Below are 14,186 nucleotides of genomic sequence, written 5' to 3'. Positions count from 1 at the left end.
TCTAGGTCAATGATATTCAATCCCCCCTTATGCTTAGGTCTGGTAATGGTTTCCCAGGCAACTCTAGCCCAGGTGTGTGGACAGCCATCCAACCCTCACCACAAAAAGTTCCTTATGAGGCAGCGAAGTTGGCAAATGCATCCTCTATGAAAAACCCAACACCAGGTGATAAACTAAGCCGTGGCCAGCAGCATTTGGTTAACCACCAACACTCTGGATGCCAGATCAAGCTTTATGCTGCTCCAATGCTGAAGTTTGCTCTTAATGCTCATGAGTAAAGGTGCAAACTATTGTGCTAGGGAAATGTCAATGCCGACCTGACAGTCAAGGTACCTGGCAGTACATCCTCTCTCAATCCAAGTAAACCCCACATCTAAGCCCCAATCTATTTGTGGGGAGTCACTGACCCAAAATCCGACAGACTTCTGCCAATTAATGTTGGCACCTGCAGCCAAACAAAACATATCCAAGGCTGTCCGAAGAGCACAAAGACAAGCATGTGAGGCCTCCAGAAACATCGCGTGTCATTTGCTAACTCTGAATCCACAAGCTCATCCTCTGTGCATAAAGGCAAATCTAAGACCCGTGACCTTGGGGTAGCCCAAAGAAATCTGCTCATGGCCTCTACCACAATGAGAAAAAGTGGGGGAGCAAGGGGACAACCCTGCCACACCGAGCGAGAAATCTGAAAGCGCTCACTCTGTCCCCCACAGGCCAAAACCATGCTATGGACCTCCCTATGAAGGCAAGAGACCCCTCCGATCCAATCCTCGGAGAATCCCATATGTGCCATTCTACCTTCCAAAAAACCCCAATCCACTCTATAGTATGCTCTTTTCAGAATCCAATAGAAGGATCAGCTTCCCAAAATGAAAAAATATTATCAAAAATACTCCTTCCTTGGAGAAAACCATTATGTGTGTCATGAATGATCCTTTGGAGGCCCGGTTGCAGCCTCATGCTCAGAGCCTTAGCTAGGATTCTATATGCAGAACCTAATAACGTAATTGGCCTCCATTGCCTACGGTTGGTCTTATCCCCACCTTTTGGGATAAGGTGGATAAGGCCCTCCCTCCGTAAGATGGGTTGGCATCATACCTGTACACCACATCTCCTGCAAGGCAAGAGTGATCCCAAAACTGAATAAAGAAAGATGGGGAGAGACCATCATCCCTAGGGCATTTTCCTTTTGGGAGAGCCGGCAAAGCCAGCCTCAACTCATCCGTCAAGACAGGAGCATCCAGAGAGGAACACATATCATCTGCAATGAGTTTGGGCATGCACTCCCAAACTTTATGTTGTGCAACATCCCTGTGCGGAGAGGGTGCCTCTGCAGACAACAAAATCCGATAAAATTCTGAGGCAATACTCCTCACCGTATTCGCTTCAGTCTGAATCACTCCCGCCAAGTCCTACAACACACCTGACAGATTCCCTGCTAGTATGGGTAGGTCTATGCAAGGAGAAGAATTGTGTGTTGCATCTGCCACCCATCTGTACCCAAAATGTCTCAGTAGCATGAAACGAGAACTCAAAACGCCTATCCAAGACCACCAGCTCTCACTGTAGATAAAAGATCTGAAATCCAAGGAGAATGAGGATGCTTCTCATGTTCCCTCTGAAGCCCTGCAATGCTCCGTCTGATAGCTCTCTTCTTTTCCAAGATCTCGTGTTTCTTGGCCAACACAACAGACTGATAGTGCTGGCTAGTCCTTTCTAGAGCCATGGTAACCCTGTGATGAGGGTCAGGATCATCACATGACCTCCAAATCTCTTTGATCACAAGTGAGGTCTCTGCATCCAAATAAAGAGAATCAGGGATGCCAACACAAGGGGAGGCATTCTAAGTCCCACGCTCCCTAAGACAAAGAACAACTGGGCAGTGATCTGATTTGGTGGTTCCATGCATAATAGCGATGGTGCGAGAAAATTAGGCCTCCTCTGGAAGTCATCCTCTGTCCAACAATCCCTGCCATATAAGAAAAGTGTAAATCTCTCCCATGAGGCACGCTCCAAGGGGTGAATTATGCCCTCATGGCCACCCTTTTTATCGGAAGGCAGCTCAACCATATTGAATCTGTCCCAAGACAAGCCCCCCTAGGCCCTGCACATTCCATGGGGCAATCCTCATGGACAAGATGGTGTTTTGACCTGTGACCAAAGCAAACGTTGGGCCGGGGTCGGAGCCCTCCTCTCATAATGCTGAAGGAGGGGTAATCTTTGGGACAAAGTCCACTATCATTTCAATGTCCAAGACTCTGCACACAGTGTCTGCATAAGTGCAAGATACATAATTGCCATGCAAGGCACCGTGACCTGATACATCTTGTTGTGCATTTTGTTGTTTATCTCCATAATCTTTCAAGCCTTGTACATCCTACAAACTGCCCTGCCCAAGCAGGGAGGACTCAACAAAGTTATCCTCGCCTGACGCTCTTCTGCACAGATGATCCAGCGGTCTCACCACTATGATCCAAAGCATCACCATCCTGTTGTGTATGACCTGAGGGAGGGGTCCCAGCGCCCCCATGCGGAGGATGGGCACGTGACACAATCCGCCACACCTGACGGACCATTGGATGGGGCCTGGGGCCATAGGCTGTGTCGAGGAGGCGGCGTGTCTGCACTACCTCTTATGGCCTCTAGCTCTAGGGCAATCCCGAGCAAAGTGCCCTTGCTGGTGACAAACCCGGCACTGGTCAAGTTTACCAGCAACCTCCATACGTTGCTTCAGAGAACCATTAGGTCCCGAAAGCAACACAAAATCATCAAGAGGCTCATCACAACCAGCGAGCTGGGGACAGCATCCGTCGAGCCAGTGACCACCTGTGCTGATGAAGTCGGTAAGGTAGGGTAGGGCGGCACCTGAAGGACTTGTCCAAACGATGACTCGATGGCCTCCAGCATAGGCCAATATGCACGAGGAAGACCTGGGAATCTGAGAGTGATGGGGACATTGTTCCAATCTTCTACCACGAGATCGAAGTAGCTGGAATAAGGTTGGAAGAACGCTTCCTCGGGCCCAGAGAGAACGGGCTGCCCTCGAATCCTCATCATCAAAGTCGACTTGGAACAAGCCTCTCCCAAGTAATCTGACATCCTTGAAGTGCAGAGTAAGGTCGGAGGGCAACGCCACAGACCTAGAGATGGGAGGGATGAGACCCAAACACTTTGGCAATGAGGGTCGTTGTCACCAATTTGGTCCTCTCACTAGTCTTGAACAGTGTTTCACACACTGTCTGGAACCAAGGTGTGAACGGGGATTTCCCACAGAAGAAAGCTACAGCATTATACTAGCATGGTTTGGCCTTAAAGATGGCCATACAGCATGAGTAGCATGGGATTTTATTCATCAAAGTGACTTATAACATTTATAAGTCCGTGTGTTCACATATCATTAATGATGGGCTGGACATATTATTAATTTTGGGCTTGGATTGATGGACAAAAGGAGGCGCCTAGATGAAACTTGGGCATTAAGCCAAGAAAAGCATAAAGTTGATATTTTTGGGCCAAAACTTGAGTACAAGCCAAGGAAAAGTATAAAGTTGATATTTTTGGGCCAAAACTTGGAGTACAAGCCAAGGAAAAGTATAAAGCTTGATATTTTGGTCTGGTTTAACCACTTTTAGCCAAAAAGTGGAAAAGCACTTCAAAAATAGAGCTAGTTGACTCTATTAAAGCAGGTTTGGGTTGTTTTATCAGGAGGTGCATCCCTCTTCACCATACTATAGGCGCTTTCTCTCTCTACATGCCGACCTAAGTTGTTTCTCTCTCCTAATGGACTAGCCGTAAGCAGCAGATCCTCTCCTATGATCTGGTCATACAGCAGGTACAGTTGCGAGCAGCTCCCTCCTCCTCTTGCGCTGGTCGTACTGTGGACAGCAGGCCAACCAACTCACCTTCTCTCTCTTGCGCCATACAACAGGTACATCAGCGCTATACAGCAAGTACAACAGCGCGGTACAGCATGGACAGCCACCTTCTCCCTCTTCCAAGCAACTGGCAGGCAGTAGTTTGGCACTCTCTCTCTCTCTCTCTCTCTCTCTCTCTCTCTCTCTCTTGTTCCTGAAGTGCAGACCATACAGTGGTACGGTGGTCGGGCGGATTCTTCTCTCCCTTTTTGCTCAGGTTGTAGAGTGGTACAGCAGCTGGGCCGTTCAAGGGTTGGGTTTGAGGTATTAGGGACTGTTTTTGAGAGCTTTTTGGGACTGTTTGAGAGTCTTTTTCAGGCTGTTTTGACACAAAGTTCGACGTTGGGTTTGACACCACACCGGGCTGTTGATTCATATTGGTTCTTGGTGCAGTTTGTGCTTTGATTCCTGTGCAAGTGTTTGTTGACGAAGCCTGTGTAAAATCCAATGCAGCATTGCACCCGCATCTTGGTTTGGTTGTAACCCTTTTATTCATCGGAATAAAGCAGTTCCTACGGGGGACCAGCCGTTCCGGCTCAGTGTTGTGTTCACTTTAGCATTGTTTATGGTTATTTCCACTATGTTTTCATATCTTTGCTTGGCATCTGAAGTATCTGTACATTGTTCCGGTTTCCTATCTGGTTTCAGTCATCTTTGTGTCTTTTTCAATTTCGGCAAAAAGGGTCGCAAGCTCAACTTCTGAGAAAATAATGGTTTGGGTTGTATAGCCATGAGGCTGATCAGAAAAAAGGCCGACTTGAACCGCCGTGCTTGAGCTCTTCTTGCATTCTTTGCCTGCAACCACATTTCGGGTAATTGGAAAGGTGTGCTGGTCCGAATCAAAGTCTAGGGTGAACTTGTGAAACCACTAGATCCCTAAGATTATGTTTGCAGCTATAACAAGGGCAACCATGAAATCACGCACAAATTATGTGCTCTGAATGACTAATTTAGCATGGCGAGCTTTAAACTTGATGCTCGTTTTCATGCCCGTACTAAATCTCTCCACTTTCTTATCTACCGAGGTGAACGAAAAACGGGCTTGCTCAACGGCTTTTTTCATGACCACATCCACTATACTACCACTGTCAAACAAGACGACAACTCTTTGGCCACCTATGTAGCCAAATGTCTTAAGCAATTTGTTTCGCTCATACTCCTGGTCATGGTTTTCCTTCTGCTTATCTTCAAGCTACTAACTAACAATGGCATCAACCGTAGGAGTGGGAGTCAGAGAACTAGCAACAACCTTGAGGGTCGGTGTGCGAGACTGGCTCATCACAAAAGCTGGCAAGGCCTTCTTAGGGCAAACCTTAGAAGTGTATCCTTTTGTATGACAAAAGAAACACCGCTACCCCTCGTATTGTTCATGCTCTACAAGACTGAGCTTACCACCTCTCTTGCCGACCACAGCCTTCTGGTCTAGGTAAGGCGAGGTTCATTGTTCGAGTTCTTAGAGCTAGAGGCTCCCGGGATCCCTGACTGGGTCTAGTTCTCGCCCTTGCCAGAGGCAGTGGCCGCCTTGGCTACTTTGAGCTAGCGAGGTCTTCAGTTTTCCGTTGTTGTACTTCAACTCGGCACTTTGCGCAAGTGACAGTGCCCAATTAGAAGTCTTTGGTTCAAACATTACTATCATTGTTATATATAAACTCGTTTGTCGCAAAAACCTGGTGGAATCCAAAAGTTGCCAGCCATCCTTGATTGACAGTCTCCATCTCCCTTTTCCCACTTGTACGCAGCCTGTAATCTTGCAAGTGGTAATCCTCATAGGCACAAGACATGTTTCCTGAGGTAACAAAGCATTTGTGAAAAATTGTAACAGAGCACATTTGGGACCTACTCGTCGCAGTAGGTCCCAATGGCGAACACCCCCCCTGCCATGCCAAAAGCAGTAAACAAATGATTTTCTTCATTGAATTGAGCCTTAAGGGTGTCCAACCCTTGGTGCATCCCTTTGGTGCCTGCCTAGGCTGATCTAGGGCTGGCAGAGGCATTCGAGGCCTGATGCATGTGACAATCCCCCCTCCTTATCCTCAAACAAGATGCCAGAGTGTCAACTTCAAACACTTCACCAGATCATGCATACCTCAATCATGTCCCTCTTCAAGTCTCCTATCTAAAACAGTTTTCTAGTGTTGAGATGACATTTTTTGGAGATAAGATGTTCCTCTTACGGCCACAAAATCTGTTGACGTTCTTGCCACTCTAAGCAGATTTTGAGCATGTGCAATTATTGCTGCTGGTCCGTCCACCCTTGGAGGATGAGGCAAGTCGTCAAGATTTGTCACGAATCATATCTTCTGTTAGCCTCACACAAAAAGTAAACTATGAGGAAAAACTACCTGCAAACTAGAGAGAAATATGATCCTGTGCTTGACACACCAAACCATCTCAAGTTTCTACATTGTTTTTTGTAACGGCATGACCCTTTGAGTTCCCCTAGCATTTGTTCCCATCCAATAATGGTTCCAGATTCTTTTGTGGGACAAGGTACCTTGTTTGTGCAGTGGACAATAAGCCACTCTCACACCACAAATAACCATTGGAACTAGAAATCTTGACTGAAAGTGAAGTTATATTACCAACTGATGACTCCGTCAGCAAAACTGCCAGCATGAACATGTGTTTATGTGACCAAGTTCCAACCATGAAACTTCAATTCTGCATTCTGTAACTTGCACCTTGTATTTCCCCAAGAATAAATTCCTCTGATTGTTGGTATCCCTGTGTGGTGGCAGTAACGGAGGGTTTCGGGGTGATGTAGAAGAGTCCCCCAATGGAGGGTCTGACAGAGGGTCACCAACTCCACTGCCTGAGCTCTAACCATGGAAGCTCCTCTGACTGGTGCACGAAAGAAGCATGAAGGCATGCCATGCCAGCCTTGACCTTTGTGAATCATGCTCTAGTGATCCAAAGATCGCACTCTGTAGAAGCCAGGCACTGTCTAGAAGAAGAAAGAGCGATCTGCCAGTGGGGGTGAGGAAAGTGGTCATGGCACTGCTGAGTTCCGTCACAATTACTAAGCTTTAAGTTTTCTGACACAAGTTTTTTTAATGGCCACGCCCAAACAGACTATCAGTGATAGTAGTCTACAAGTTTAAGTTTCCAAGTAGATGTACCATCAAACTGTGATTGTGATGCTTGGCTACTAGGACGCAGCTGTTCTAGACCACAACGGCAAGGATGCTTGAGGTGCAAGACAACATACTTGATCTTTATGAAGAAGGTATGGTTTTGAAAAGTTTTTTGTTATGCTCAATAAACATGACTGATACCTTGTGGCAGCGCTAGAATTTGAAGGTTGCAGTACCCTTCGAAAGGGGTCAAAACCTTCACAAGAAGGGTGAAAACACAATTACCCTTCAAAAGAAAGGAAGGGTTTTGAGAAATTTAGTTATATGCCCTTCCAATCTCTTCATAAAGAAAAGCTAGTTTAAAAAAAGCCCTTCAAAAGAAAAAATAGGGGTGCCCTTCAAATTCTAGGCCTGCCTTGTGGTTAGTGTTTGTTTCTAAAGACTCCCTAAGAAGCACCACAAGTTATACTCTGTAACAATTCTAAGATTTTGGGGTTAATTAGGTGTGAGAAACCATCAAAACCCTGATCGCCATTCTCACCTACCAATAATTGTTTGTTTCTTCAATAGAACATTATGCATAGTTTAAATAGAAAAAAAGAAAGATTGTATCAATGTAGTAGAAGAATTGCAAGGTGAGGAAATACACGATAAACAAAGGGATGTCGGGTATGAGATTATACACATCAAGCGATAATGGGAAAAAGGAAAGGGACTGGTGCAGAATGAGCGCAGGGCAGAGAAAGCAAGCAAAGGAGGACAGGAGGGATGACCCAGGCTAGGCAGTGGGCTAGGCAAGCTGCAACAAAGCACACGGTCACCATTTGGGATTGAATTATATTATGGCATAAAAGCTGAAAATATTTTGGTGATTTTCTCATTCATGCAATATCAATTGCTTAGGGAGCTGAGCGCCCCCCCTGCTTGTGCTGAATATAGTAGGTACACCTGCACACTAGAGCTCTTATCCTTTAGTAAGTTAGACTCCTATGCTCCCTGACAAGAGGATAAGATATATCATCTGGCAAGGTTTAGACCCTCAGGCACTGACAGTAAAACTGTGGCTTTCTTTGTGCAAAAAAGAAAACCTTGAGGATAGAGAATGCACATGTGAATGGAACATGGGAAGGGTTTTTGCTTGTCAACCATGGCACTTTAATTTTGACGAGACAAAAGGTGGCACACTACAGGTCATTAGTCACACACATACTTTGAGGACCAATTAGAAGAGGTGGATGTTGAAAGTTCACACCTGCCCACACACGTAATTTGCACTTTGATCACAGATAAAAGAGCAGCCAATTAATGAATACATGAACCAGTTGAAAAATCATTTCAAACCTGTGACGAGACACACAGGGTTGCCCTAAAAGCTGCAGAGCGAGAACCACCGGCATGTTTTCCCGCAGATGCATCATGTCGAATAATAACAGCCTCCGCAGCCAAACCATTCTGCAAAAAGCATGTGGCCAGCTGTAAGTCCATGATTTTAGAAAAATATAATTGAGTGCAGTTATGCGGTCAAGGTCCAAGATGACTAATAGAAGTAAACTAAAAATGCCTAATATCATTCAAACACAAGCCCACAATAATATTCTATGTTGACAGCAGTGAAGGTGTGCAATATGTTTAATAAAATCTAAAACAACAGATTGTTCAACATGTTATCTGTAAGCTTGTGGATTGAATTTCAGGAACCCTTCCAAATTAGCATAGCAGCAACACACTTCTTTATGAAACTATGTGCTCAAAGGACATCTCTTTACTAAAAGGACTACCGGGTATATCACCATTATTTGGATAGTTTTTCCTAGCTGTCCACTCTCCGAGATCATTGACTTCCCAGACCAACGTTGCCCAGGCCTCTTCCTGCTTGAGCTCCGCAAACACAAGGACACTTTCTTGAGAGAGCTTCGGCCCCAGCCCACCCGCCCCCTCCCTCACCAGCCAACCATCACCAGCTTCTTCCGGACCCAAGAGGTGGAGAACACCGATACAGTGGATCTTGTGGACCCACCTCGAGCTGCTCCAAAGGAGTTACCTCGGACCGGGCCTCCGCACTCCAACATGCCCAACGCCCCCGGCCCCCCGGCTGTCGGCCACGATCCCCTCATCAACTCCAAATCCAGGACATGCTCTACCGCCATCGAGCTACCTTTCCACGTGACATAGCTAAGGGAGACATCTCGGCCATACTCATTAGCCCCATGCTTGATATTTTGGAGAGTGGTATACCATCTACTGGGAGCTAATGCTACTCTCATGTTTCTACGTTCCTAGTAGTCCATGATGAGTTTCCATGGACACTTTTGTATCACCCCAGTGAGATAGCTATGTTTATGTTTTGTTTCTGTTTTATTTTCCATTCCATGATCAGATATGCCATGGACATTATTGTATCACTTTGGTCTCATAGGCCCATTGGGTCTTTAATAGACGCTTAATCTCTCTCTCTCTCTCTCTCTCTCTCTCTCTCTCTCTCTCTCTCATACTTTATTTCATGTTCATTTTGTCCTTTTTTTTCTGGACATCCAGAAGACATTGACAGTTGTACAATGATTTGTCTCATAGACGCGCCCTTGCTCAAGCCCCCAAGGCAGCAACATGCCTACCTGCTGCTACTTGCCTCCCCACTTGCAGCTGGCCATCTATGGGGGCCACCAGCTGAGGAGCAAATTCAGCACTACAAGGGGGACCCCTTCAATCCAACATGGACAGCTCACCGGCAACAAGGACTAGAGGTGAGAAGGAGAGGAAATACAGCTCGATTTGGGCGAGCTCACAGAAGATCGGCGATCAAAACATGTCTGACCACCATGAGATAAGTATGCAAAATGCAGGATACTGACATTGAGCACCTACAAAAGAAGCTCGGGGAGAACAAGGATAGGGATGACCTTTTTTTCTTTTCTTTTTTTTCTTTTTTTTGAAAAAACAGGAAATTGTAGCTCGCTGAAGCTCTCGCCCCCCCCCCTTCCTGCTCGAGCCTGCTGCCCACCTTCGCCCTCGTCTTCACCCCCCGCCTGCCTGCCTTCGCCCGCGCCCTCGCCCTCGCCCTCGCCCTCTCTTCGTCCCCGCCTGCTCGCGCCCCCCCCCCTCCGCGTCCCGCCCCTGCCCGCCTACCCCCTCTTCCTTTCGCACCCCCCGCCCCCCCTTCTCGCCCGCCTACCCGCCTACCCCCCCCCCCTTTCGCGCCCTTCTCCTCCCCTTTTCGCCCCCCCCCCTTTCCCGCCCTTCTCGCCCCCTATCGCGCCCTTCCCACTGCCCGCTCCCGCTCCCGCTCCCTCCCCGCTTCCCCCCGCCTCCCCCCCCCCCTTTTCTCTCCTCTGTCCTCCGCCCCTCGCTTTCGGTCTTTCCCTCCCCGCTCCGCGCTTCCCCCCGTTTTCGTGCAGCTTGGTTCTTGCAGGACCCTCCGTCTCCGCTTCGCCCTCGACTCAACTTCAGACTCTGATGGAGGCCCCTCCCGCCTCACCTCAGAGGGACTCTTCCGCAGCCCCCTCGCCCGCCCCTGAGGATACCCCCATCAGGCTTTCTCTTTCGCCAAAAGAGGAAGCAAGCCTCGCCGCAGAGGTGGAACGCCTCCAAGTACATTCCACCATCTACCGTATAGTTGGCACCCGCCCCAGCAGAGGGGAGATCCGGGATCTTCTCCAGGCCCGCCTTCTCGCAGATGTGGGCAAGATCTTGGACGTTCAGTTACTGGGCCGCAGACACTACCAGATTGAGTTCGAGACAGCCCAGAGCGTGGCCCAGGTCCTAGCCATGAGTCCCCTTGACATCAGCGGCGCTCAGGCCTTCTTCAGACATTGGCAGCATGGTTTCGACCCAGCAGCAGCCGAGCAGGGAGAGCGCCTATTCCATGTCACAGTTTGCTTTCCTGGACTTCGCCGCGAGTACCTTCCGCTCCTTTCTAGGATAGGATCATTGGTGGGCTCGGTGCTTGAGACTGGCCCCACAGCAGCTTCAGTGGTGGCCAGAGCAGCTGGCCTTCCTTCGGTCAGAGTTTTGGTTCCTGACATCTCCTCCCTTCCGAAGGTCATTCAGTTACCTAGGATAGGGGGGGATGTATCGATCAGAGAGTGGAGTTTTCGAGGCTCCCGAACCAGTGTTTTATATGCAGGCAGGTCGGCCACCTGGCCAAGGCCTGCCCTCGCAGGAGACCCCGACCTTCACCGCAGCAGCAGACCTCCGATGGCCCATCCACAGATGTGGCTCGGCAGGCTGCCTCCGGGACAGCTGCTCAGCCCACAGAGACCTCTGATTGGCAGCCTGGACAGGGGCACCGTAGAGGGAGACAGCCACAGCTGCATGCCCAGAGACCGACGCAGCAGCAGACACAGCCTCAGCATCATTGGGTTCCAGTGAGGATTAGCTTTGCTCCCCTCCAGGAGGAGACCCCAGCGCAGACTGAGGATCAGGAGATGCCAGCGCCCCCCCCCTTCACCTCCACCCCCCCCTCTCCCGTCCCCCCCTCCCACCTTGCTTCCACCCTCGCCTCCTCCCGTTCCCGCTCCCGCATTTTCAGCGTCTCCTTCCCCACCCCCTTCTCCCCCCCCTCCTCCCCCTTCGCTCGTCTCAGCTCCCCGGGAGGCACTGGCAGTGCCTTGGCGCTCACCTGCAGTTCGGCGGCCTGAGCACCGACCTTGCTCGTGTACCGCACAGGAGACCTACCATGCCGATTCGTGCTTCACGGATATCCTCTATCCGCAGTCGACTGAGTAGTCTCGACACTAGACAGCGCTCAGAGGCTTTCAACTACTCCTTTACACGCCTATTTGGAGCGGAGGGCCCCCATGAGCCAGCACCTATCAGAGTTCATGTGGTGATACTTCCGGCCCGAGGGGAGGAGGCACTTGATTCAGCGGTGGCCTTCTCCTTCCCTCTTTGCGGCACTCGCGACCGGGAGTGGACTCTGGATCTTGCTCTTAGTATTTTGCAGACACACGCAGTTGAGTTTTCTCACCATGTGAGCGACTTGGAGATTACAGACATGGTAGGCCGACTCTGGGAGTTGGCACATTTCTTTGATACCGGGAGTGCGGATGCCTCCGGGAATCGACACTTGGTGGTTCGCATAGTGGCAGACCTAGCGCGAGACCCTGGCTATGTATGCATACATGAGGATTCTTTCTCCAAGCAGGAGGCAGTCGCTATGGGACACACCCACTTGCGCCTGGTCCGAGTCTATTGTAGCACACCGGGTGGGCAGATTCGTAGTCGCTCGGATGGGGATTACTCTCCATCCAAGCCGCTTGGGAAGGCCCACCGTATGGCTGAGACAGCCTCCACCTCAGCAGGTCATCGAGGATCATCTCATGGAATGTACAGGGTCTTGGCGGTGCACAATGTACGTTATCGTGGTTGCTTGAGGCAGGAGCTTCAGAGATGCCTGGTTGGGGACAGTATTGATATTCTGATGATGCAGGAGCACCATTTGAGTGAGAGCAAGATTCGGAGATATGATTCGGTGATGCCTGGTAGATGGGACACTTTTTGGTCTGCAAGTTTTGGCCCCTTTGGTGGCAGGGAGGAGTATGTATGGTCATTGCGGATGCATGGCGGCAGGCCATTGTGGATCGCGAGGGTATTGTGCCTGGTAGAGCGCAGTATGTTATTCTGAGGATGCACGATGAGCACATTGGTGTGCTCAATGTCTGATCAGGAACTTTCTTTGGTCTGGGCGGGATGGTCAGCCGGCCCGGGCTAAGGTTGCTTGGGCAGTTATTACTCTTCCGCTGGCGGGGGCTTGGGCATTATAGATCCAGCTGATCAGAGTAGAGCCTTGTTGGGGAAGCTTATTGTTCGGGGGCTGCTTCCAAGCGCTGAGCCTTGGAAGGTGCTTCTTTTTCAGCGGCGGCTGCAGGCTAGAGCTCCCCCAGCAGGGGGCACTTGGGCACCAGAGATACGGTGGATCTTCACAGAGATGAGGAGGACAGGCCTCAATAGAGGATGGGAGGACAGATTTGCCTTGAGTATCCTGCGAGCTTGGGAGTTGCTGAGACCGGGGCTTTCTCAGAGACCTCCCACTTGTGATGAGGAGCGGGCCAGACAGCCACTCATCTGGAGCCCCGCGGTACGCACAGAGCAGCGTCATACTTTCTTTGGTCTGGGCGGGATGGTCAGCCGGCCCGGGCTAAGGTTGCTTGGGCAGTTATTACTCTTCCGCTGGCCCAAGGGAGCTTGGGCATTATAGATCCAGCTGATCAGAGTAGAGCCTTGTTGGGGAAGCTTATTGTTGGTGGGTTGCTTCCGAGCGCTGAGCCTTGGAAGGTGCTTCTTTTTCAGCGGCGGCTGCAGGCTAGAGCTCCCCCAGCAGGGGGCACTTGGGCACCAGAGATACGGTGGATCTTCACAGAGATGAGGAGGCCAGGCCTTAGTAGAGGATGGGAGGACAGATTTGCCTTGAGTATCCTCCGAGCTTGGGAGTTGCTGAGACCGGGGCTTTCTCAGAGACCTCCCACTTGTGATGAGGAGCGGGCCAGACAGCCGCTCATCTGGAGCCCCGCGGTACGCACAGAGCAGGGTCATATGCTGGGTTCTCGGCCTTGTCTAGCCTGGGGACCATTGGCGGCAGGCCCAGCACGCAGTTTTGGAGATTGGCAGGCCTTTTGCAGTCTCCCGGAGGAGATCCAGGCGAAGAGGCTGAGTCACTTCAGAGGGGGGCTGATCATGAGGGATGACATTCAGGAGGCTCTCACTGAGGAGTGGTTCACGCCTTTTGAGCCAGTGGCTCCACGGTGGATGGGAGCCTTTACACAGTTGGAGATCCTGATTGTTGTCAGAGCTTGCACTGAGGATGGTAGATGCCTCTACTATGAGATACAAGATGAGGGCAGACTTCAGAGAGTGGAGGCGGAGTCGCCTTTGGTGGCAGAGTGCATCTTTCAGAGGATACGGGTAGTGGCCGCCGCTTCTCGGAAGTGGCATATTGATCCAGACCCTGCAGATGTGGACTCTAATTGGTGCATATGGGCATATGCTGCGTGTCCCTTGGCCCGGCTCCAGTGGGACCCTGGCGAGTACGAGTGGCATGATCCTTATGCGTCCCCCGAGGCCACAGAGATCACCTTTTTCCAGTACACTGTTCGGTTGGGGAGGCATATTTTGACTGCGAGGACGACGGTCTCTCCAGCTGCATCGGAGCATTGGCGGCTACAGGGACTCTCACAAGAGTTCCTGGAGGATTTTTGGACCAGGC

General features: G+C 50.1%; 1 protein-coding gene across 10 annotated transcripts in view; it reads right to left on the bottom strand.

The window, feature by feature from the left end:
• The window catches only part of LOC147618735 (Radical SAM superfamily protein), a 107,967-nt gene that overhangs the window by 73,260 nt on the left and 20,521 nt on the right, over positions 1-14,186 (bottom strand). For all 10 annotated transcript variants that reach the window (XR_015261954.1, XR_015261953.1, XR_015261955.1 and 7 more), the window contains one exon: positions 8,330-8,440. Coding sequence is in view for 6 of the 10 variants with exons in the window: in XM_086773783.1 (XP_086629909.1) it covers positions 8,330-8,440 (111 nt within the window). In the remaining 4 variants the exon portion in view is untranslated. The remainder of the gene's footprint in view (positions 1-8,329; positions 8,441-14,186) is intronic.

This window comes from Cibotium barometz, chromosome 34 (assembly GCF_041138505.1).
Source record: "Cibotium barometz isolate CiBa-2024 chromosome 34, ASM4113850v1, whole genome shotgun sequence".
In the NCBI taxonomy this organism is placed as follows: domain Eukaryota; kingdom Viridiplantae; phylum Streptophyta; class Polypodiopsida; order Cyatheales; family Cibotiaceae; genus Cibotium; species Cibotium barometz.
The sequence above is the reverse complement of the archived record's forward strand: the minus strand, read 5'-3'. Positions and strand labels throughout refer to the sequence as shown.